The sequence below is a fragment of the Pungitius pungitius genome, chromosome 9 (genome assembly GCF_949316345.1).
Source record: "Pungitius pungitius chromosome 9, fPunPun2.1, whole genome shotgun sequence".
In the NCBI taxonomy this organism is placed as follows: domain Eukaryota; kingdom Metazoa; phylum Chordata; class Actinopteri; order Perciformes; family Gasterosteidae; genus Pungitius; species Pungitius pungitius.
The window spans coordinates 16,482,474-16,507,353 of record NC_084908.1 but is presented as its reverse complement, the minus strand read 5'-3'; the positions used below and the strand labels follow the sequence as shown (position 1 = coordinate 16,507,353).

Below are 24,880 nucleotides of genomic sequence, written 5' to 3'. Positions count from 1 at the left end.
TTCTCTTCTCCCCCCCCCCGAAAAGGATTCGCGTCTCTCAGAATCAACCCTCGGTCTTTCGGTGAAGATATTTATAGGATATAAGCGCGTGGACGTATGGCATGCAAAGATTGCTTTTCAGTTTCAGTGTATTTTGGTAAACACTCTGGTTCCAATCTGAAATTGCAGCTATCCGACGTGTGTGAAGAGGAACGAACGGTGCTGCAGTGAAAGAGGGCCACGTGAAGCAGAGCGTCCCATGATACCCGGGTTTTATTAAGCTCGCAATTAACCAAGGGCTAAATGAGAGTCTAGGCCACAGCTGGGGGGACTGAGTTATAGCTGAAGACTCAAAACAGAATAGAACTGGGGCTGTCATTCATCTGGGGGGTAATGACAGAATACTAAAAACCCCCCCAGATGGTGACTGGTGTGGACGAGTGTCCCCCCCCCCCCTCCCCCCGAGGTGCAGGGAGCTCAGGTGCCGCATCCCTCGGTGACGCTCTGGTGAGCCCCAAACCAGCTGTCTTCATGTGGACGACAGACGAGGACTGCCTGACCGATCCAAACCCCCGAATCACACAGCTGTGTCAATATTAAGGCCGTTCATTAGTTAGTAAATCAGTGCACAGACGTGTTTTGGAATAAGTTCATTGACTTTTCTAATGTTGTTGTACCATTGTCAAACCATTGGGGTTTTAGTGTGTACATTGGTGTTAATTTGTCTGCTTTCTCTATGTCAGCACGTTACGTAATCCCACATATCCACATGGAGAATTACAAAGCTCTGTCAGGACGCGGGGTGCAAGGGCAAGGAGGGAGGACTCAGACGCGGAGTAAATGAAAAAACAAAGAACTTCAATAGTAAAAACTCAAACTCAAAATCACTCTAACCAAAAAAGGACCGGAAGGAGGCAAAAACTAAACAGACAAAAACAGGGACCTGGACTTGAAAACACGAACAGACTTACTTGACAAGAACGGTCGACATGTAATGACGCCACACGAGACTAGAGACTCACAAGGCTTGAATACACAAGGGAGGTGCAGGTGATTGAACACAGGTGGAAACAATCAGGCACGGCAGACAATCACAGGGGAAGACAGGACAAGGCAGGAAGTGAAGTTACCCCAGGAACACAAGAGACATGAAAACTACAAAATAAGACAAGAAGCAAACCCAAACCGTGACAAGCTCTTCCTCAGCCCAGTTCAGTATCTGTTAACACTGTGTTGTTTTCCACACCTACAGCAGTTCAATTGTTCCATGGGTCCAAGTCAGTCGGGACGACAGGCATTCCTGTAACTGGATTTCGGGCCTCACAAAATAGGTAAACAACAACAACATATGCTGCTGTGCAACAACACTGGCCTCGCACCTTACAGCCTTACCCCCACCCCCCTGCAATGGAAAAAACCCTACAAGTTGACTGATTGGCTAAGTAATCCCATCCAGCCATGAGGGCCACACATGTGAGTGGTGCTTATTGGATTTCCACACAAAAGAGCCCCGGCAGGCCTCCATCAATGGGGGGCGTACTGCTGAGCTGTGCAGTGAGGCTCTCTGCCCGTCCGTCACACTGGTGAGTAAACAAGGACGAGGCCGCGATGCTCCGCCCGCCTGCGGTGTATCGCACCACGAAAACACCCGCTCCCTTACTCATCACGTTTGTCAAAGATAGTTTTATATATCTGCCTCTGAAACCTCTGCCACGATCTGAATACATTTGCGATATAGGAGCTCAGTGTGTTGAAACACATTCTAAATGATATAACATTAATTGATGAATGAATAACTTTCCAGAAGCTATCCTGGTCACTCAATAGATCAAACAGCAGTAAGTGATAATGAATTTAAATTTCATTAGACAATTAAAAAAAAAATACAGTGTTATCATTGGTACTCCTGTTACGTATGTCCCAGATACTCATTTAGAAACAGTGCCCTCGTACATTTAAAGTGCAGCGGTTCACATCCAATGCACCAAAACAACTTTTGATTAAATTGCCAAACTAGTGACTAGCTCCAGAATCCCGATCAGACGTTTGGCCTAAATCCTGCCCCGGTCACTCAGGGGACGGGGCAGAGGGAATGAGCGCAGCCCACAGTGCAAAGGTTTAGGAGGATGTGAGATGAAAACAGACCAGTGTGCAGGAATATTGACTGCAGTAAGAGGTCGGGATCTATGAGTGTGAGTGTGTGTGTGTGTGTGTGTGTGTGGTGGAACCATAAACTTTCATGTTAAAAGAGGATTGCAGGCAGGTCTTGGTGCACACAGACACACACACACACACACACCCACACACACACACCAGGGGCTGAACATGAAGATTAACCTATTATAGTGAGGTTTTCTTTCTAGGGTGAAAACACTGCAGAAAGCAAAAGGCTATGTAGAGGCTTTAATAAAGTATATTTAAACTTCATTATTTAACTACTACACTGCCTGGGAGGGACACTTCCATTTCTCCCAAGCCCAAAAGAGTGAGATCAATTTCAAAGAGCCATGCACCCTTTACACATTCATAACACATTCATCCCCAGGCAGGATCGCACTTAGAGCTACACAATGCACTTTGAAGGCCACATAAACTCCACTCTCAAATACACACTAATGATCGGGGGGGGGGGGGGGGGGGGGGGGGGGGGGGGAGTCATGCTGAGATCAATGGACACTGATGTGCATTAGCAGCAGCCTGTGCAGAGCTAAAGCTGCACTGAGGAGTGATCGGCCTGTCTGCATTCATGGCACTGGGTCAAACATGTCAGAACGGTTATGTCAATGATGCAAGGCAAGGCATCCATTATCCTGTCATGTCCTCAAGGGACGATTTGATTCGGGTACAGTATGATCCACAAAGGAGCACTGGAGGCATCCAACCTTAACATAGTCATTAGGCTCCAGCCCGTAAAAAAAATACAGCTTTTATGAAAAGAACAATTATTATCCATTTCATACTGAATCAATGTGAAAGTATTGAGCCTGGTTAATGGCCCGTGGTGATCATCCTTACCTTCCACTAACTCCTCCAGGCTGGTGACCCTCCTGCCTCCATCCAACGCGTACAGCGCCCGGACTCCTTGGGGCAGGTTGACGTTGTCGGACAGGGACCTGGTGAGCTCCATGAGCAAGGCATCCAGAGACCTGAAGCGATCACCGGACACCGCGTACACCAACCCTTTGAAATACCGGTCTCCGTTGCGATAAAACCTCACTTTTTTGGCTTTCTTCTCGGAGGTGAGGGACTGCAGGGTGCGCGTGCGGTAGAAACTACAGTGCGCACTGTGCGCGGGGCTGGGGGCCAGCGCGTGGCCTCTGGAGCCCGGCTGGGACCCGGAGTTGGGTTTCGGTGTCCGGTGCGGCTTCTCTCGTTCCTCGAAGTGTTCGAATTCAATACTTCTGCTTAGCGACATGTTGTCTCGAATTGTTTTCCTCCTATTTTGAACGAAATCCAAAAACAAACTACAACAACAAAAAAAAAAGAATAAGCAACTTTGATCGAGTTGTGGTTGGAGCCTCGATGCGTCCGGACTCGTGGGATGAAGGACACACGCGCGATCGTCTCAACCTCAAGTCCAAACCACGCAGCTAAAACAAGAAACAAACCGATAATCGATAAATGATGTCGAGAGAACAATCTCGTGGTCCCCGGAAAGTCACTTTAAAAAAAAAAATCTACCTGTAATAACGCAGCAGGAGCATTCATTCAAACTCCAGCTCGGGATGATTCTGTTGGAGAGCAGCTGACCGACGAGCAAATTCTTTTCTTTTTTTGCTTCTTTTTTTTTTTTTTTTTTTACAAAACTTGGGCGCAACGCACCTTGGAGCCTCCTCCTTCTCCAGCTCACATCCTTCCTCTGACGGGTCGCTCCCTCGGAGTGTGAGCTCAATGGATGGAGAGACGGGGGAAGCCTCGCCGCCTCGGGGTCCTAGTGCTCCTCTGTGTTCTGATCATATATTTTATTCAGGGCGGAAACATAAAGTTTACCCTCATCTGTAATGATCCAAATTTAGTGGGCTGTGTATGATACACAAGGGGAATCCTGTACACAAATGAATTTCTTTTTCAAATTTTGTAGGCACTCATTTGCAAACAAGTGTTTACATCGTTATGATACACAGCCCACTAAATACAGAGTTTAGAAATATCACAGGTGCACTAAGTTACAATAAAAATGACTATTGTAACAGAGCCGGCCACAATGTTACTACAGTAACCCAAAAGTGGCAAACCAAACACCGGCTCACATGCATCACTACATACGAGGCCCTTTAAAAGACTGCATCCAATGTTCTGTCTTCTTTATAAATTAAAAGGGTCAGTTGTTTTTAATGATCTATTTATTCCTTTCTATTATTTGGTATTTGGGCTCAAATATTGATCATTTGCTACATTTAAGGATGCATTGATCTATACATAGGTGCATGCTAAGACGTCACAAACGGAATATGAATACAACATACCATAAGAACCATTTATACATGAAATACATTCATTATATTCATTCAGTACAGCTGTGTAGTAGAGTGCAATACATAAGCCTGACTCTTTATGACCGTGAAATACCAAGGTAGAACTATTCGGGCAAATACAAATTCCAGGTTGAAACTCATCACCATTGCAATTTTTTTGGCAGGTTCTTGCATGGAGCTACCTGCGTCCACCTGGTGCAGCTCAGCGTGCACACAAAGCCACGCTGTCACTGCAGCTTGTTAGAAAGCAGGCCAAAGAGTACCGGGCGGACTGGGGAGGAGTTAACCCACTTATCAACTACAGCAGCCTATTTCCTGAAGCTAGTGCAACAGAAACAAATAAATCTCATCTATTTCAAATTTTGGAGGCACTCATTTGGCACACGAAGACCGTTTGTGAAGCAAAACTTTTTTTTTCACAAACCTAACTAACTTTGAACAACATCAGAAAACAAATTATTGTAATGGGATGTTTACACTTACTAGATGCGGTTTGATAGTTATTTTGCTTCCACAAAGTGTCTGTTGTTCTTCCCGGTGTCCATCAAAACCAACAATAATGGAAATAATCAACGTAAGCACCTATAGAACAAGATATAAATATCATTAAATAAAAAAACATGGGAGTCAATGTGGGAGAGACACTAGAGATCATTCTTGTATTTCATACATTATCACATATTGTGTATTTGAGGAAGGAGATTAGGTTAGGTAAGTCACCTCATCTCTCCAATCTCCAGGTTTTTAAAATATAATAATAATTTTAATCTGCAGATTACATTTAAATGCATAGAAATATCCTCCATGGGTCTCCAGCAACAGCTCTCACTCTCCAAACTGAGAGCCAGCTGTGGCGGGACGTATTGTTTGAGCAGCCTTTAAGGGAGGACGTCGCTTGGCGCAAAGAAAATAGGAAATACTCTTCCCCCGGCAGAGGGAAATCCTGTACAGAATGACAAAGCATGAAAATCCCTCGATGCTCAGAACCCTGCTCCCTAAATTAAGAACAACAATCAGGTTGGTGATAGGGCTTAAGCCTCCTCTCGCTGGTTCTACTGTTAAATCGGTAAGCTCATAATGTAATGCAATTTATGAGGGATTTGAGCAAATAAAGATCCTCAGGCATTTGTATGAAAATCACTTAGCGAAACAATCCTCTCTGGAGGGAACAATGCAAAGTCTGTGATCAGTTTCAAAGCCCCGCTGGGGGCGCAGCCAAAATCCCATACATTATTATATTATTATACAGGCTACTTCACAGCTGTGTAACTCAAATAAGGAGTCATTCTTATGTCTTAAAATGTGAACATTTTACACTGTTTGTATCACTATATATTTGAAGTGGGGAAAAAATACTTGATATTTGATACATCACAAAAGACAGAACGTATAAGAGATAGAAGATCGTAGATGAAAGGCATCTGAAGATTTGAAGAAAACCAACTAAGAGGCAGCATGTGTGCGCGAGTGCATTATTGTCATGGCAGGCACCAGGTGTCACAACATGCACATCATTTATGTTCAATGTGTCAGTGATGATGAGTTTGTGGCTTTGGGGTCAAAGGGCATGAGTGAGACGTGACAGCAGTAGAGTTTCTAAATCATCCCACAGAAATCAAGGTCAACGCTGTATCGTGGTTTAAAAGCGGTCCACATTGTCCCCTTTTTCTATTCACATTTGTTTTGTCCCTAAACAACTAAAGGCCTTTTATCTTTTAAGAAGTCCCTCTGTCTACAGATTACTATTTTAACTTCGAGAGCACATTGTATTCATTGCATTTACCTACTTCACGACAGAGAGCACCCAGTATCTTAGATGAGCTCTAGTGAAAATGGAAAATAAAACACTCCAGCGCCCTCTAGTGTTCACAAGGGAACACTAGCCGATTTTTCTTTTGCTATGACAAACTCAAATAAGTTCTAACTGTATATTAAATGATGGTTCTTTACCAACTCGTCGTCAACCACCTGAGTACTGAACAAGCCTCAGCAGCATTTTCAAGTATTTTTACATAATTCGGGAAATCTAAACTTATGCTCTATGAGCATCTACAAACAGCAGAAAAAAAACTCCAAATCATGAAATGCAATTAAAAATTGAATCAAAATCCCACTTGTGCTTTGACTTTGAAGTTGTCAGTCTCCCATGATACACAAGGTCAAATTATGTCTTGTGTTTATCATTATTTTGCAAATGTAGATGCTACACAAGTCCTACCACCTGATGTTAATGTTGTGCCAAATTATCTTAGAATATCCATGATTCACTGGAGGTTAGGGTGGAACAATCTGCACAATATCTATGTATACTGATGTGTAATCCAACAGGTAGTCTGCCTCCAGAAGAGAAAGAAAGAAGAGGAAACACACACAGCAGGGATTCATAAGCCCGACATCACCAAAGACAAGAGCAATACAGGTTCCAGACAACGTGAGCTAGAAACCTTATGAAACACACCTAGCACTCCATTCCGGACAAATTGAATTACAGGAGGTCACCTCAGGCTTCTCACCATTTGGCAGCGGCGACTCTGACGAGGGTGTTTTTCCACAATGACCTAGTTCTCTCACACTTTGTTAAAGGTAGAGTAGCTGCTGCTGCTGCTGCTGCTGCCAGGTCAGCAAACACGATGCTACAAGGGAGGAGATGCTGCAAATACCTTGTCTGGCCCAAGTAGCATTGTGTATTTAGTTTTATAGTATTATATTATTACCTCTAGGACTTTAGAACGTGTCTCAGCCTCACTTTCGGTCACGATTAAAGACTGTGTATTTTTTTGTGATATCGTCTTTTCTTAAATATAAAATATATGGGGCTAATAAATAAAAACCCAAAAGGGTTTCTAGAGATTCTTCCCAAAATATTCAAATTAACAGTATTTGCTGAATTGACAATACATTGACAAGTGATGAATTAATGAATAAGATACATGATATTTCTAATGACATCATAAGCTTTTTAACACCACTCCGCATGTTTGACAACTAGATGGGGCTCTTACGCCTTTTCTCTGCAGCTCTACCGCTCACAAAACAAATGTAGTGTCTCATTGACATCCATGTTATTTAAAAATTCTTCGAGGTGAGAAGATACAACAGATTTTTCTTGTGTTATTTTGTGATTGATTTTTAAGTGGAATTATGTCCAAACTCCGAACCACCTTCATTACCGTCCACACCGTGAGCTCTATTTAGGGCCCCACTTTGACCTCGATGGAATGCACACGTGGGCGAGGAAGCTGAGAGAAATAGAAATAAAAGCAACAACAGAGGAAGCTTTTTTTTCCCGTTCAGCAGGAAGACGGCGGATGGCGAGAGACGATACTGTGAGGCGAGGGCGACATGGGGTGTTTCGTGAAGAGATGAGTTTTCAGACTCCAAAGGAAAAGTGTGGAATAAATGCAGGGGGAAGAATAATCTCTCCACCATCAGGGGAAAGAGCCGAACGGAGCCTGAATGGGGCGATAATCCCCACCGCAGCGAAGAGCAAGTTTAAACGACAAATTAAAAATAATACGTCTATTTAAGTCAATGAATTTTAATACAACATCAAGACATGTATCGCATTTCTTCCCCCATCAAACCAGCACAGAGGTTGCACGGCACGGCCCTGAAACAAACATCTTTCGTACAGATGTTCGCGGATGATCTGCAAGTCATATCCAGAGACAACCCCGGCTAACCCCCCCCCCACCCCAAAAAAAACAACCAGACAAAGTTAATCCGTCAGAGCTGGTATTGGTCGACTGCAGTTGAAGGGGTCATCGCATTGAAAGGTCCGAACTAATGGGGGCCGACACGTGTCAGGGCGAGGCACTGCTCGGGCCTGATCTCATCCCAGACATGCTGCTCTTCTTCGGAGAAATCACTGACCCTGGGGCACACCCCAGCGTTCAAAAATGTACCCACCCCTCAAAGGCACATGTAATATATACCTGCCGGCGTGTCCGGGGAGGGGGGATGGGGGGGGGGGTCACCGTGATGGAGTGCCCATATTTAAGTGAATAACTTATTAACAAATGTAGCTTAAATATAGCTTTGTTGGCAATACAGTGACAATAGAAAGGTACCCAGCTATCCCGTGTTCCTGGTGTGGCCGGAGGGCCGTATCTGACCGCGTGGGAGACGACTGTGTTTTTCACATTGTGGATGACTCAAGCATTAACTGCGCCTTCGTGACAGCGACTGCCGAAATGTGAACTATGATGCACGGCTACACCGGTCACCGCGTGTTCACCACGGATCTGGGCGCGGGATTGACAGAGAGACGTGTGAGAAATTAGCGCCGTGAGCAGTTGGGCATTGACGGCTGTCTTTCACTGTGAATAACAAACACCACGGCTCTGGCTCTGGCTCTGGCGCGTCCACTCTGATCTAATCTTGACACAAAACTCCTACAGACCGCTGTGATGTCAGAGCCGGAGTCTGCTGTTTAATTCACAGCCGTCTCGGAACGCTGAAGGCCCGGGCCGGTAGTCCCGGTGATACCGGAGCAGCTCGTTTGACGGGTGAATCGTCACGGCGATGACTCTCAAGGTTCAGTCACTGAGCGGCGCCGAGGCGGCTTCGATCGCACGTCTTCTGTGCATCCAGGTTTGTAAAAGGGCAGAGGCTGATCTGCTAATATGATACTCCATCCATCATACTCTTTCATTGCAATGGTATAATACAATAAAATACATTTTCTGTTACAATAGAACAGAATAAAATAGAATAAATACATAAATGGTCAGACTTTACATTAAAGACTGTTTAGCGTGTGCACAAAGTATATAAACATTTAATACATCATTCATAACACACTTCATTTGAGTTGCAAGCGGAGAGTGGAAACTACCCCCGCAGGAAGTGGAGGTTGATGTGAAATGAAGAAGATGGATGACAAAATCATAAGATCCAGGGGGAGGTTTTGATGACTAAACACGTATATATGTTACATCAGCACACCTAGATCTGAGCCTGTTATAAAGATATTGTAAAATGTGTGTATAGGTTTTTAGAAATTATACATTTATAAATATGTATTTATGAAATAAACATAATGAAGGCATCTCTTCTGCCAGATGCACACGATCACCCTAATCCCTAAAAGGATTGTGAATTGATTAAGACACAAGCCACATATGATTATGGAATGAAATAGTAATAATGTCCAATAAATATTCATATATGATTAACTAGAGATATTCATCAATATTCACCAGTGATCAGCATTACAGCATCTGCAGTAAGTTTCTGAATACAGAGCAATGCTTGTGTCTGGAAGGAATAACATGGATGTATGTATGTTAAAACCCACACGTATGCATCGCTGCAATAGCACAGCTCGCAGGAAGCAGCATCAATAGATGGCACTGTTTCCCAGGCCTTGGCCCTCATCTCCAGTTAGTACCCCCTCCCTCTCTCTCCTCCCTCTGACTGCCGGGAGGTTTCTGTCTGGATCCCTTCTTCACAAAAATGTTGAAGAAACTCTCGGTCAAAGCGTACCTGGAGCCATTGGAAGCACAATTCTCCCGCGAATCCAACATTGTTGCTCTCACTGCATCACAATATTAGCTGCAGGGAAGTGTTGTGATGGGGCAGAAGGTCTGGTCACAATACGAGTACTCAATGCAAGGTCAGCGGCAGACTCATGTGCAGTTATATGTGGGATTTTGTATTTTGGGGATAAGAAATATGATGAAAACGGTTTTCATTGCATGTGTCAACATAAACGTAAAGACATTTGCGCGTGTAGCGTATTTATATGCACCCATATAATTTTTGTCATTACTTTACTTACTATATAATACCTTAACCCTAAGTATTTAATCTTCAAGTCGACAGTCCTCTCACACCATGTGACACAAATCATACGACTCATTTCAAGATCTATTGACATAGTTCAACACACTGAAAAATATGAAAACAAAAGCAGTGGTTATTGGAAGTATGTGCTTTCATTCTACTGATCTTTGCTGTTGTTAAATGTATTAACGGTCTGTGTAATTCTATCCTGTATTAAATATAGTGTTCTGCCTTTGTGCAACGTTGATCTACCCGCATGTGAACAACATCTTCGAACTTACAGCCAGCAATAACATTGATCAGGGAGCTGTTCATTGATCACGGAGCGGCTCCGTTTGATGAATAACGCTGACCACTGAAGGTGAACGTGTGGGGAGAGAGTGGAGGGTGAAGCTCGATGTGATACCAGGTACAGCGGTGCGGGGCTCATGCTATTCTCTCACCAGCTGCTTTTTTTGGGGGGGGGGGGGCTTTCTGTGCACAAACACACAGTGTGTGTGTGTGTGTGTGTGTCTGTGTGTGTGTGTTCAGCATCCTTTCGTTCCTCAACTGCTCCTCTTGAACGAGGGGAATACATGTGGCATGCCTTCCTCGCAGAAGTTACACCTGGAACATGAGACAATCACAGGGGTTGCTAGGTAACGGGTCTCCTAGCGGCCTCCGCTGCGAGCTTCCGGAAGGACCGGGCTTTGCTCACTGAATCATTCCCTTCACTCCTACAGGAGTGTTGAGGCAGTGAGTGAAACGTGTATTGTATGGATCCTGGTTGTGTGTATGTGTGTGTGTGTGTGTGTGTGTGTGTGTGTCCTTGGGCTTTTGCCATGGCAAATAAAGTAGATGGCTTCCTTTCAGGGTGCCGCTATTGTGCACGTTGGCTTATTGTCACAACTCACTTTAAGGGAAGCCTGTTATTTTCTATTATTTTATGTTACAAGTCAAATTAAATTAAACAACAGTAAAACAGTTGCCTATTTACATACCCAGCAGACAAAAGTCTTTTTATCCCTGTTTTGGTAAATGAATAAAAATTGCTGGGCGGGTTGAACAAAACACCTTAAATTAAGATTTCGAGGTAAGGAAATCAAAAGGCTGTTAGTGAAATTTCCTCAAAACGTTCACTTGAATAAAAACAACATCTTTTCTCCTCATCTTTGAAGCGGATGTTTCTGTGAAAGGAGACACAACCTGCAGTGAATCTCTCTGCGATCAGAAGAAGTTGGATGTGGTTGTAAAGTAGCGAAATGAATGGTTCGCTCTGATGGGGACACGAGGACTGAAATCAGCCCAAACGCCTCTTCGGCTCCACTCAATAGTGTCGTTTTCCTCTCCTCATCAATCCAAGCCATCTGTTGCTCATTTCATATATCTGTCCATCCGAGTTTGGCCCTGAAACCTTGTTGGAAGCTTCGGGTTTGTGTTAGAAATATTAATTTATCCGTTTTGAATGTGGTTTTCCACAAGCAATGCCACCATTTGAGGGAGTAATGCCGCCGAGTACAGCTTCGCACAAATGGCAGGAGCGTTTGTAAGGCTACTATTTCAAAAGTCTGCGGGTCATTTTTATCACTTTCCTCCAGAGGTAGACATGATATTTGGGTTTTTTAAAATATGTCCTGCACATGCATCAATGCCTTCAACGGCAAAATCTATTCCTACAATGTTTTGTCTGAGTTATTCACAGTGATACCTGTGGATTATCACAACCTCATTTCTGAAAGCCATTCCTCACGTTGGAGCTTTTTGCTTGACCACCTTTCCGTGGCTCTCTTAACCTCCCGCTTTCCCCTCCCTCCCTCTGCACGCGTGGTTTCCTTTGTCTCCTCTCCTTCTCCTTCTCCTTCCTCCTTCCATGTGTCGCGTCCTTCCTGCAGGGTCTTCCTGGTCGGAGAGAGAGGACGTCGCGTGGCTCAGGTCCGATGGGTTTGGCCGTGCGTTCTCCTGGATCAATACTCTTCAGGTACACGGGAAGCGTTTCCTCATCAACCCCACCCCCCCGAGAGCCTGAGGATTGAGGGGACCTCTTGCTCCACAGATTTGAAGTTTGGGATTGGAGCGATAAATCAAATTGACTTGAGGAATTTTTTTTTTTTTTTTTTGTAATTCAGGTGAAGCGACCCTTTGAGTACTTACCTGTGGGGTCCCACGCCGAAAACCGCTTCTTCACTCGTGATAAAACAGCTCTTGCCAGTTGCTCGGGTTTAAATGAGGCACATAAGGTGATCTGGAGGACTACTGTTGATTTATCTGGGAATGCTGTGGTTCTACAGTTTGTCACAGCTGCTCTCGTAAACATTTTTTGATTCCCCCAATAAGAGTTCAGTGTTTTACAGTGATTAAACCCCCCCAGGCCTGTTAGCAGTAAAAAGTCTCTCTCTCTCTCTCTCTCTCTCTCTCTCTACCCCTCCCACACTCTCAGCGCTTGCTTCTCTGCCGCCGTAGTAATTCTCATTCTCTCCCACTCTCCGCCTCCTGTGACCTACACACAGGGAAACACGGGTCACTGAGTTCGAGTCTGTGTAGTCAGAGCGACAGTCTGGTTAAAACCCTCGTAAACTGTCTTGAGCAGAAGTCACAACAGATTATTGTAAACACAACTTTTTTTTTTGTTTGTTGAATATGTCAAATGGCACGTCTGCATTATTGGATGTGTGCATAACTTCTGCCACTTCGGCCTTCGTCCGTCTGTGTCCTATTTGACTGCGACGACAATATTTCCACAACTTACGGCTCGATTGGTCCAAAATTGATTTTTGGTGAACTTTCCAACAGTTCAACATTTCAATTTTCAGATTAGTGGTTCTCCCGACCCCTCGGTCATAAGAATACACTAATAGTTGTGCGCTTGTGTGTTCCCAGCAGTAACAAACTGGATGATTACGGTGACCTCTTGACCTTTCCTCCAATACCATTGGGCTACATTTTGCCTACTTTTTCTTATGACACATTCTCGATTGAAGGTGTGGTGTTGATGGAGATCTGTGCTCTCCGCTTATTTGAGACCACTTAAGATGTTTTAAAATTAAAATACAGCATTTCACCAGACTAATGTAAACATCCAAGCCTAAATCTTAGCTAATTGGTTTAGTCCAGTTTGCACATTAACATGTTAATGCTTGTACTAATCAATATCTCGTCCATTAGGTGTCTGTAGGGCTGCAAAAAAACCCACAGATGTGGATATTCAGACAGAGTGACACTGCTGTCACACAGAGGGATTGTTTAAAAACCACCCAGGTTCGACCTCTCTTCTGCCTCTTCTGAACCCATTTCCTTGCCCTCTTCGTAGCACTACATGACAGACTCCGCTTAGCCCACATTTGCCCTTTTACGGTGACTGATTGTTAACCAAATGCCCTAACTGCTTAATTAGGTTGGGGCCAGGGAGCCGCGACAGCTGCGACGTGATTCATGTATTCTGCATTTCCAGCAGCCGTAATGGGTGGTTCGCGGAAGGGGGGGGGGGGGGGGGGGGGTGAGGAGGGGGGGGTGCGGCCTTTGGCAGGAGAGCTGGCATCTGTCACCCACGTCGGCATGAAGGGAGTTCCAAAAATGCTGCCAGGTAACCCGTAGCCTCCGTTTTCAAAGCGGTTTAGTTAAAAACGTAATATTATTAGTAATATATTTTTGGGATATTTAACCCACTATTGTTTCTTTCCAAAAAGTCAGAAGACTGCACTACTGGACTACAAATATTGTATCTTTTTTTGTTTTTTTCATGAGCATCTCGAGTCTAAATGAGCGAACAACTGTGTAAGTCACATGCATCCCCAGAGCACCACTAGCAGACTGGGTTACCTTGGTTGAAGTAAACATTAATAGAAAGGCCAGAGCGCTGGCTTGAATATTGAAAATCAACGGGATTGTACACTGCGATTGAGTCTAAGCCTGCGTGCTGCGGTCCATTAGTGCTCTCTACTCCCGCCGCAACCCTCCCCGGGGGCTTTTATAACAAAAATTATAAAAAGACTTGGTATCCATACGTTTTTGAGGGTTTTGTTTGTCCGTCTAATTTGAAACTCCCCTTCTCCGCTCTGTCGTAGGCAGGGAGACAGACACACGTTGTGTTTAAAGAACGTTCACATCGGGACGGGGTGGTTGTTAAACAAAAAGGAAAGACTTGTGGCCTCGAGTTCTATGGGAAAAGTTGGCTTCCAGATCAGACTAGTTGCTAGCAGCTAGTTGTTAAAATGAAAGGTAATTTAGTGACGAACCAGGTCACTTCGAAGTTTTAGATGAAATGACAGCATTGGCTGTCCGACTAAAAATATCTTTCGTTGCTACAGCAAACATCTCCGCTCTGTAATCTTGTCCAAAAACAAAATGGAAGAATTTGATGTTCTTGATTTTTTTTTTTTTTGGGGGGGGGTTTCATGATGACGCCGCCCACTTTGTCTTAATTTGGAGGGCGGCCAATCACATCTCGGCTGAATCAGCGACGTCAGCCTCTTGTCATTAGCGAGGGCTCACACTGAGTCACAGACCTTTTTCAATAAACTGTCCTCCCCTGCTCGACTCTCCTTCTTTATCTATCGCACAACGTGAACACCGCGACGTCGTACATCTCACTGGAGCTAGTTTAATAAGCAACCACATTAACATTTCCCGGTGAAAAGTGCACTGCTCACGTCAGTTCTCCGGGCTTGCTCTCTAATTAGCTGCTCAGATGCAGTCTATAAAACAGCATGTAAAGGGAGCAGTGAAAAAGTCCCTTTGGTCCACTTACATGTGGTGTTGGCTCCTCAGTACCACTAACAACACGCTGTCTCGCAGGCTACCACGGTATTAGATGTCATGTCGTATTTAATATTCTATTCCATCGTCTGCATTTTGTGTGTGTATCTTAGATTGGGTTTTTCAATAATGCCTCGCATGTTTTTTCTTTTATACATTTTCGAGTGGCATTGTCAAAAGGATCCTTCAAACTTGAACTTTAGTTGTCTTCAACTGCTTTAAGTCACATGCATGTGACAAATAGAGACACGAAACTCCACTGACTTCCTGTTGATTTTCAGTCTTAAAACCTTGTTGTGCCTTCGCATAGAAGCGAGCAGCTGATCCGAGGAGCTGATATCGTGATTGACAGCCCGCAACACTGACAAGCAAGGAAATTAAGAGTGAACATGTGAGGGGTTAATGGCAGACGTATGAGAAAATAAACTACAGGCCAAAGCACACAAGAGTAAAGTCTTGACTCAACACTACTTAGTATAAGTATATTTGCGACCAAATCGATCTCTTCTCCGTTATTATAAGCCTGTGAGCTGGCCCCAGTGTGGCCAACACAAGACCTGTTTGTCTAACGCCAGTGGCCTTTGTGTTCATCAAGCTACAGGCGCCCGCACTGTTGATTACGGAGGCCCGAGGGCTAATTTCTCAGACCCCGGCAAAGCACGATGGCTGAAAATATAATTGGATAAAAGCTCTCCCAATCTCAACCTGACGGTGGAAGAAGCACAACCAAGTGGAAAGCCATTAAATGAAGACAATGGACCATACTGGTATAATTAAATACATGTTTTTGGAGAAAGAAAAAAAAAACTAAATTAAATAACTATTTGGATGATGTTTAGGCTGGTAGAGAAAGGCTTTGTTGTACCTCATGGCCCGATACTGCAAAAATGCCACAGATAGAACTACAACCTCATGTCAAAACCTACAATTCTATGATTAGTTATATAAGTGTAATGAAGCGATATTTTGATGTAAATTATGCTTTTCTTGTTTTGGAATTTTGTGTCCAAGTGTTTGTGCAAGAGAGTTATTGTCTATGCTTTTTTTTTTGTGAGATGCAGTTTGTGTTGCTGAATAAATCTTTATGTTTGAGAGACTTATGGTCGGCTTCGTAAAGTGACAGACTTTATGGCTCCTTTTTTGGAGTGTAAGGAAAGATTTCCATGTCTTGCTTGCAGCTTTTACACCGGGGACTAATTTGCAAGAAACTTGGAAAAAACGGCTTGCAACTCATCTCCGAAGCTGAGCTCTCAAGATTAAGGTTTGCCTCAGTGAGGCTGGATTTGTAGACCTTTGTCTTAAAATAAATGTTTGTTGCATTTTTATATGTTTGCATGATATTGCTAGCCACTCATTCTTGACTGTCATTCAGCTGTATGGACAGTAGGCCCAATGCAGTTGGCAAGTAGTAGTAAAATATTTATTTTAGCAAGTATCTACCAGTTCTACATGTATTTCAGCAGTTATTTTAATTAAACTTGCCTGGTAAAGTACAGCCAAAGTTAAGTTTAAATGCACAACATCCATCTCTGGATGTTGGACTGCACCGACTAATGAAAGAGGTAAACATTGTTGAATTTTAACAGTTAACTTGAATCCTCTAATGGCTTTGAGGATCTTTCAGGAGACTTAATTAAAATAGTAAAAAATGTATGCTCCTTAAACTGGATCCTGCACTTCCAATAATGCAACCTTTGAATTCAAACCACCTCGACACCAGCTATGTGCTTAAATTCCCTCACCACCAAGTTTTTAATGATATTTTTTAAAATAATATATAATATAAAATAGTTTTTACAAAAGTTTCCTCTATTAGATAGTGGGATTGAGAGAGAGCCATGATGTATGCCTTTGCAAGGCAAATGCATGCAAAGCATCTTAGAATATGAGCATTCAGACCACATGGTGAGCAAGAAATCATACAAACGTGTGTGTGAGTGGCCCTAATAACTCATTTTCAATTATTTTAATTATAAAATCAGAATAGTTTCAAATTTGAAAATGGACGTTGACGTTTGAAGCGCACATTGTCAAGCAGAACTTTCACCGGCGCTGTGTCTGAATTTGTAGCCGCGCAGCGGGCCGAGGAGGAGACAGATTGAGTCAACACTAAGCTGAGGATTGATGGTATAGTCACAGAGCTTTATGATTTATAGGGCCAACTGCATATTAACACTGTAACTCCCTCAAGGCCCTAAGGCTCTTATTCTTGTACCTGCTGGTAGGTATTGAAAATGCACGGCCAAGCTGTGAGATACAGATGGGATGTTAGAGAGAAACTGTAGTTGTGTTGTTTGTGTGTCTTTTAGCTCTGATGGGAAGAACAAATGAATACAGCAGTGTTAGTGTCATTGTAAGCTGCGTTAAGGATTTTCTCCCTTCTCTCTTTTTACAATAGCTCATCAACCTTAATATGGTTTCTATGAAAGAATAGACGGATAAAGACAGAGGCATAATCAAAACACCCGGGGCAGAGATTCCTAATGGTAACAGCAATGCTAGTAAGAACCTTAAATTAGGGTTTTCAAGAGACACGGTTTGCTCAATGCTCAACAGTATTTGACCGCTGTATGACATCATCACAAATAGTGCCATTCCCCACCTGCATGTTGCATTACTTTTTCCCCTTTTCACCTTTTCCCACAAAGCGTATTCTGTATTTTAGAAATAATATATCTTGAAATACAATGTAATGTTGAAGGTACATTGCTTATAACAGACCACCTATTCTCTTCTGGACCAACGCTTCCAAACACAGGCGGTGACGGAGTAGTCAGCCACGACCGCGTTTCCCCAGAAAGGAAAAGTTTTGCTCCAACAGACGGGTCGTCTAATGTGGGAGAGGCTCCTCTGGTATCCAGAGTATGACTTGGGTTCACAGGAAGCTCATTAACACTGCAAATCCCCTTGATCTTTTCCAATTAACTGTCCCAGCCAGGATGATGTGAGACACGCAATTAACAAAGGCCAGTGGCTGACTCACCCTTCATCCCCCTGTTTCATTACCGGCGAGCCTTGGATTTGGGTCAAATTCAACAGCTGACATCCAGTATGAGCTTTAAAAAATTTGAGGGCTGTGAGTTTGATGCAAGGCACATCATGGTCTCTCTCTCTCTGTATTGTAATTATGGATATGGCCTTCTGTTATTGGGAGAGAAGGTTCAAGGTCTGACTCAGACAGCGAAGGGTAAAACATGTGAGAGTCAGTAATGAGGCGAGGTTCATCAGAGATGTGTGTGACACCTCTAACCAGGGCTGTATAGGATCTACATCATAGTCTGTTGTAGCTTGTTGGTGTTTGATGTAAATTATGTTCTTTTTTGCTACCAAATGTTATCAGCTGTGGGGAGCTAGCTGGTCAAGCTAATGACTAGACTGCTGAGAAGCTCTAAACTTGGGGCTTATGCCGTCGCCGTCATGACCAGCGACGGCGATGCACTCCGGTGGATCTCGGGGTGGAGCTCGATCAGACGTCTGAGGTGACGCCGCAGAGCCGGCAGCTAGCAGCTAGCAAACTCGAGACGGCATGAACCTGTCACTCACAACGACCTCACGACCTTAATAAAGCCTACATTTAAACATTAGTATAATTCAAATCACAACAGATGTCATGAAAAGAAAAACACATGTATGTAGTTTCAGTACCAGGCTGGAGACATGTTTATTTCTATTGGGAACGTTAGCAATTTGGACTCAGAGTCCAAGGGGATCGGCTCGCTTTTTGGAGCCGGCCTGAAGGACTTCAACGTAGGACCTTCCGCATTGACAAAATGTCTCTGCACTTAAGAATTTAGGAGCAGCGTTGCGTCTCTGAAGCGCCCGTGGCACAACGCTGGTTTCAGAGTGTTGCTCAAGGGCGCGCGGACATGCGGATTGAACTGCCAACCTCGTGATTAAAGGACAACCATCTCTTCCCCCCCCGAGGCACAGGCCTCCTTACGGCTATTGTGGAAAGGTCAGCCTGGAAAAGATGTAATTTCCTCCTCAAGAGGAGCATTCATGAGTTCAGCTAAGTTAAGCTAGGCTAAACTCACTGCTTAACGCAGCTACAAAGAAAGAGCTCGAGACATCATACTTGCCCTTAACCAGCAAACCTTTTTGTGAAAATAAGGAAGGAACAAAGAAAAAATGAAGTTGAAACTTTATTACAATTTTAAATCCACACACTATTCCACATAAATTTGGAGTGTAAGAAAATATTTTTACTCGATCAGATGTTTTTTAGGTGTAGGACTAAAACACGACACCATTTTGGCGCCCATGACATTATTAGCGGAGAATATTGCGACAGAGGATCTTAAAAACTCTTTAAAGTGTGTGTGTCCTGTTGGGTGATCATGCTGGTGGGCGCACAGACTCCAGCTTCAAATGTGGAATTTGCCGCCCACCAGCATGGGCGCACACACCAGCCAGCAAGTAAAGCACACAATACACACACACACACACATACGCATAAAGACACAATGTGTACTTCAGTATGCTTGTGAGGAAGCATCCAATCTGCTGGTGGATGATCTTGTTTGATCCCGGGCCTAAACTCTGACCTTAACCTTTCGACAAAGTCTTAACCCAAGCAAATGTTTAAATGTTTGGGGAGGGGACGTTTGCATCCGCGTTAGAAAACCATGTCTCCAGAGAAGCAGAAGTTTCTTCTAAACCTGATTTTTGCACCATTTCTTCTTTCTTTCACATAATGCCCATACCTGTCCATCTATTGTCTCTAATGAGCTGCTATTTAGCTCCATTTGCCCGTGTGTGATTGTGTGAGTGTGTGTTCAGTGTTAACTCATCATTATACGATGATAAACGTGGAATACCACGTTTATCATCGTATAACATTTTCAGTCATGTTAACTAAGGAGCATCACCATGTGTGTTTCTTGAAAAGAAATTCTGGTCAAAAGTTTATCATGATAATTTGCTTAAATTGCAAGCACAGAAGTTACAAGAACTTCAAAGGTACAGCATCTAAATTAGACGAGGTCTCAACAAACGCAAATGTAGGACAAATGTACCTCCTGTTAGTTGTGCAGAACAAAATAAGCATCTGCCTATTAGAGCAGTAAAAATACTGCCACTAGCTATAAAGTTGAAGAATTCTATATTTTCATCTGGTTAGAAATACATATCTGCACCCAATGTTACAGCAATATCAACCTCATGTTGGAGGCAAAGTAAGATCATCAAAGACAATAGAATTAATCCTCTGGGAACCGTGAATGTCTTGACAAAACGTTGGCCCTTTCAATGTGATAAATGAAGAAAGGTGAAAACTTGACCTGCTGGTGGTGACAAATTAAAATGGCAGGGAATCGCTCGGTCAAGGGGGTTCATCCTCTGGGGACTCCGAATGTCTTTTTCCAAGACCACCCATCCAATCGTTGTTGAATAGTTCCGGTCCGAACAGTGATCCAGCAGCAAATATCAAGGCCAAGGGAAGAGTACTATGTAGAAAGAGTGTGTTTTATTTACCTTTCTAAAAATAACCATTTTATGTTGCAAAAAGAAACACTTTCCCTAGTTATGAAAGTCAGTGAGCAGGATAGAATGGATTGTATAACTTGCAGTCTCGTTTGCCTTTAAATGTTACAGTACTGTGGGCTTGGCAGCGTAAAAAGTCTTATTAACCTAGGTGCCATTCATTAACATCACATTATTCATATGCATTTCCATATTGGACTTCCTGCATTTACAATCCTGCAACAATTACACACCTATCAAGGATTAAAGGATCCTATATTTAGGAGCGGTTCTTGAGATAAGAATTGAACAAATTCAAATTAGAGGGACTCAAGTCTAACTCTTAATAACCATTTAATTCCATTTTATCAGACAGATGGCATCGTACCATGTGATAAATAAAAATGACCTTGAACGAGAGCTCGATAATGTTGATTGTGGCCAATAGATACTATTATATGATATTGGGAAATATATTTTAAATTTAAGTAAGTATACATAAGTAATGTATGTTTAGGGATCTCTGTCATTTTGTATTGAGCTTGTTCAAAGCAACACTGTAAATAAAATATCATTTTTCTAAAGTAAAAAAATGCAGAAAAACATTTTTTTTTTGCTAAACAGGCTACGCAATGTAATTGATACCGTCTCCCTTTTATCGTGTTGTTTTGCTAAATCAACTAAATATTCCGCCATAACATTGAAGTTCTGAATAACACTATGCTATGCAACACATCAATCTAACCATCACTCACATTTACAATGTTGTCTTGCAACAACGCCTCGCATGACACAATAATAAACTTCTGTAATGGCAATCGGAGCCTTTCAAAATGGCATAAACAGGAAGTGAGTGGATGTACATAGACGGTGTTCAATCCCCCCCCCCCCCCCCCCCCCACCCCCGATACGATCACCCTGCAGCGCGTCTTGCTGCCGATTGCGTTCTCGCTCTATACCGGATCGATGTTGTCCCCATTAGTCACCCAGACACACAAACACGGGGGAAGTCGTCTGCCTTGAGATGGACTGGACTGTAAGCCTCCGAGGTGCTGAGAGGCATGTCAAGCGAGTTCCCTCCTCGTGAAATAGCCTGTACAATTGTTTAAAATAAATAAATAAATAAAAAAAAGATAACTGGGAGTCCTGGCTCCTCGCCAGCAGCTCGCCCCAGTGCCTCATGGGATATTAATGGCAGGCCGGGCTGAGGCGGGTCCGCAGTGTGGGAATAGATCCTGGAACGAGCACGGCACATCTCCTTCAATCAGTGCTTTAAAATCAGCTGTGCCTTCGCTAATCTGCTTCATTTCAAACCCGGGATGTCTCCATTTGCTATTGAATTAGAGCAGCGAGGGGCTGCTGGGGGGTTGTGGGGTTGGGGGAATGGGGGGAGGCACGCTGTACAAATACATATTTCTGAGCCGAAATAGCACTTACAATTAGGTCTCGTTTCCACGTCGCATTTGCCGGCATCGAGAAAAAAATGTGTACATTGCGTCCAGGAGTTATTCAATAATAGCTTTCAAAACATAAGTGGCCACTCTCCCGTGGCGTTCCTCGCTGAACTACCCCCCCAATCTTTGCTTCGCTCCCCCCCCCCTCTGCGTTGCGGCTCGAGGGGCTGCTGGCAGATAAATATCGGCTCCTTTGGCAGCGGTTCTCCGCGTGCATTTCCCCAGTGAGCCCGCGGGGCCCCTTGATGAAAGCCATCAGTCACCGGTGTGGGATGACCTGTCTGCACTGACCACCACGCACCTCCACCCCCTGACCACCGGGCTGTGAAGGGGACGTCTCCACCAGCCAGCGCCCTCACGCAACCGCCGAATCGAGATTTAATGCCTTTAATTCACACCGTCCCCAAAGGGCTTATCAAAAAGGGTCAGCTCGGGCAGCATCGAGACAAAAGGCCTTGCTGGGACGCTTGCGACGCGGCGTGACGCTGATTCCGCTCATTCGGAAATTCTCGAATGCCCGCCGCAGCACTTTTTTGGGCCTTTTGCGTTTCGCCGTTTCCCCAAAACGGACGGGTGGAGAGAGTATGATGTGAAGCTGTGAGTGAGATGAATGCGCGGTAAATGGAATGTGCGCCATGTTGACGGTGTAGATGAGGACTGATGCCTCCGCTGGAGATGGAGAGCGTCGGGGGCCCGAAAAAAAAACAACACAGTTGAGTGAATATGAATATTACTTCCAAAAAGAGAGCATCCATCGAGGAGCAGCTTACAGCGGTGGAAAAAAAGGCATTTGACGCTGTTTGCTGTATTATTTTATCATAAAAGTCACTTTGCGATGGTGTAATTGAAAGTGATGAAATGGTTTATCAAGCCGAGCCTTTCGGTGGGGCCAGCTGTGTGCAAAACAAATCCCATGCAGGTTTTTTATCTGTTGTGGGCCATCAGGACCAATTTATGACTGTCATCATCATCTTCAAGTAATGTCATTGGGGGGCATAAGGAACAATAAATCCTGTTCCCAGGTTGCTCCTTACTGTAAACGTCCCTCCTACACAGGTAATTCAAAGAGATTATTCACGTTGCAATATGCTCCTGTAGGTCAGTATTGGACCGAGTATGCACAAAGTACAAAGAGGAGGTTATGATGAAGGAGGAATTAGGCTTTAAATTATATTTTACTGCACCTTCAAAATGTGAAAAAAAGGTAGAAGCTGAGCAATGTATTTAGATTTAAAAATTAAAGCGTTTTTTAGTGATGCTCGTGACATTGAAAATCTATGTAATAAAAAGTAATAAAAAGAGCTTGCTCTCGTTCAAGGATAGGAACTTTTTCTGTGGATGAAAAACTGACATTGGACAACTGGGTAGAATTCTATAATTACTAATAAACTTTATAATGATGGGGAAATTCACAATCAAAAAGGATCGCTGCCGCTGGTAGCAGCGGGACCTGCATGTCACCCGCAACCCGCCATCTGCCTCGTCTCAAGGCCCGATGCACAAAGGATATGGAGATAATATGAAAGCGCAAACAGGCCAGTGATGTTTTGCAGTTCAGTCCTGTTTTGCCCTTTTCTGTGTCTGATTGCAATAAAATCCACGAGGCAAAGCGTGAGCGTTGGCTTTGCACCAGGAGCACAATAGAGAACGTGACATTGAGAAGCCGTGTTTTTGGTGGATTTAATTATCCATTCTGTCAGGGGCTTTTTGGCTTTTGCTAAACACACGCCTTTCGGACTGTAAAATAAGATTTGATGATTCGGATCGGAGGACAAAGGAAAACATGTTGTTCTACGGCGCCACGATCACTGGAGAAGTTTGGCTGTGAGAGACCCTCATAAATTTGCTTGAGTTGACCTCAACACTCTAATGACTATTATCATTTCACTGTGTGAGGCTAAAGTGAGCCTTTAATAAAACATTCTTAACAGTGTCCTGTATTTGCAGGTTGAAAAATGAGGAGAACATTTGATTGACAGCTAATGTAAATGTTAGCTGCCTGGATATCGTTCTGTCACTGCCAGTTATGGCTGTACGAACTAATAAAGGTTAAATAATATATTTACTCCCCTCGCTTCTGCTCTTTTGCTGAATATTTTAAAACCAAATTTAAAGTCGGCTTTTCAAAGTCCAGCAAACTGGGATATACAGTAATTGTATGATTCCAGATGTGGTCAGTGACTTTCCTACGTCTTTTTTTCTCGGCATACTGAATCCGATGAGTGGTGTTATTCTACATAACTGAACCCTGTGCTGTTCAGGCTAATTCTGCACACAAAATAGAACCTTTAATCTTTTAAGTTAATTACAATACAAGTCATACTCTTCGAGTGGCTGACGGGTGACTCTCACATCGGGCGTTCCCTTGCTAGGAGACCACTCTGGGACAACCCTGCAGATTTCCCCCCCCCCCTCAGAGTTTAATCCGCAGTGCCTTCCAACTCGAAAAAAAACTGAGCTTCTCTACTTTTTGAAACTTAAAAAAAAAAAAAAAAAAAAGTTGTTTCTTCACAGGTTTAAAAAACATGTTCCTTGCTCACATCGGCATCGACAGCCGTAACCGAGTCCTCTGCGGATTTCCCCCCACATAACAATTCACATAAAAGTATTCATCCTCTCCCGTCTCTGCCAGTGCCGAGTTTCGTACAGTTGAGGGAATGAAAGGGTAAATGTTGTTCAAAGGGACCTTCTCGCTTTGTTCTTTATGGCAAACAAGCCCGGCAGATTTCTCGGGCTTAAAGAAAAAACACTTAATAAAAAAGTAGAGACGCCTGGGCTTTTTTAATCCTCAGATAACATGAATTTAAAGCGCGGTGCTCTGTCCAGATGCACACTAACCATTTGGATAAAAGAAAGTCCATGTTTAAAGAGAGGATCAGGATTTCTTGTTCAACACCAAACGCCATATGGCAATGAAAAACCAATTCAACGAAGAGGACTGAAATATTATTAACTGCTTCCTATTGTTCGTTAAATCATGACAATAACATAATG

The 24,880-nt window shown here is 43.5% G+C and overlaps 1 protein-coding gene across 10 annotated transcripts in view; it reads right to left on the bottom strand.

Moving 5' to 3' along the window:
- The window catches only part of dclk2a (doublecortin-like kinase 2a), a 29,620-nt gene extending 25,775 nt beyond the window's left edge, over positions 1 to 3,845 (bottom strand). For 9 of the 10 annotated variants that reach the window (XR_005120297.2, XM_062564277.1, XM_062564278.1 and 6 more), the window contains exons 1-2: positions 3,661 to 3,845; positions 2,995 to 3,416 (exon numbers count right to left, since the gene is read on the bottom strand). Coding sequence is in view for 9 of the 10 variants with exons in the window: in XM_062564277.1 (XP_062420261.1) it covers positions 2,995 to 3,416; positions 3,661 to 3,683 (445 nt within the window). In the remaining variant the exon portion in view is untranslated. Of the gene's footprint in view, positions 1 to 2,994; positions 3,570 to 3,660 lie in introns of all 10 variants that reach the window. The other variant, XM_062564280.1, reaches the window with a different exon arrangement.
- Between the last annotated feature and the right edge of the window lie 21,035 nt (positions 3,846 to 24,880).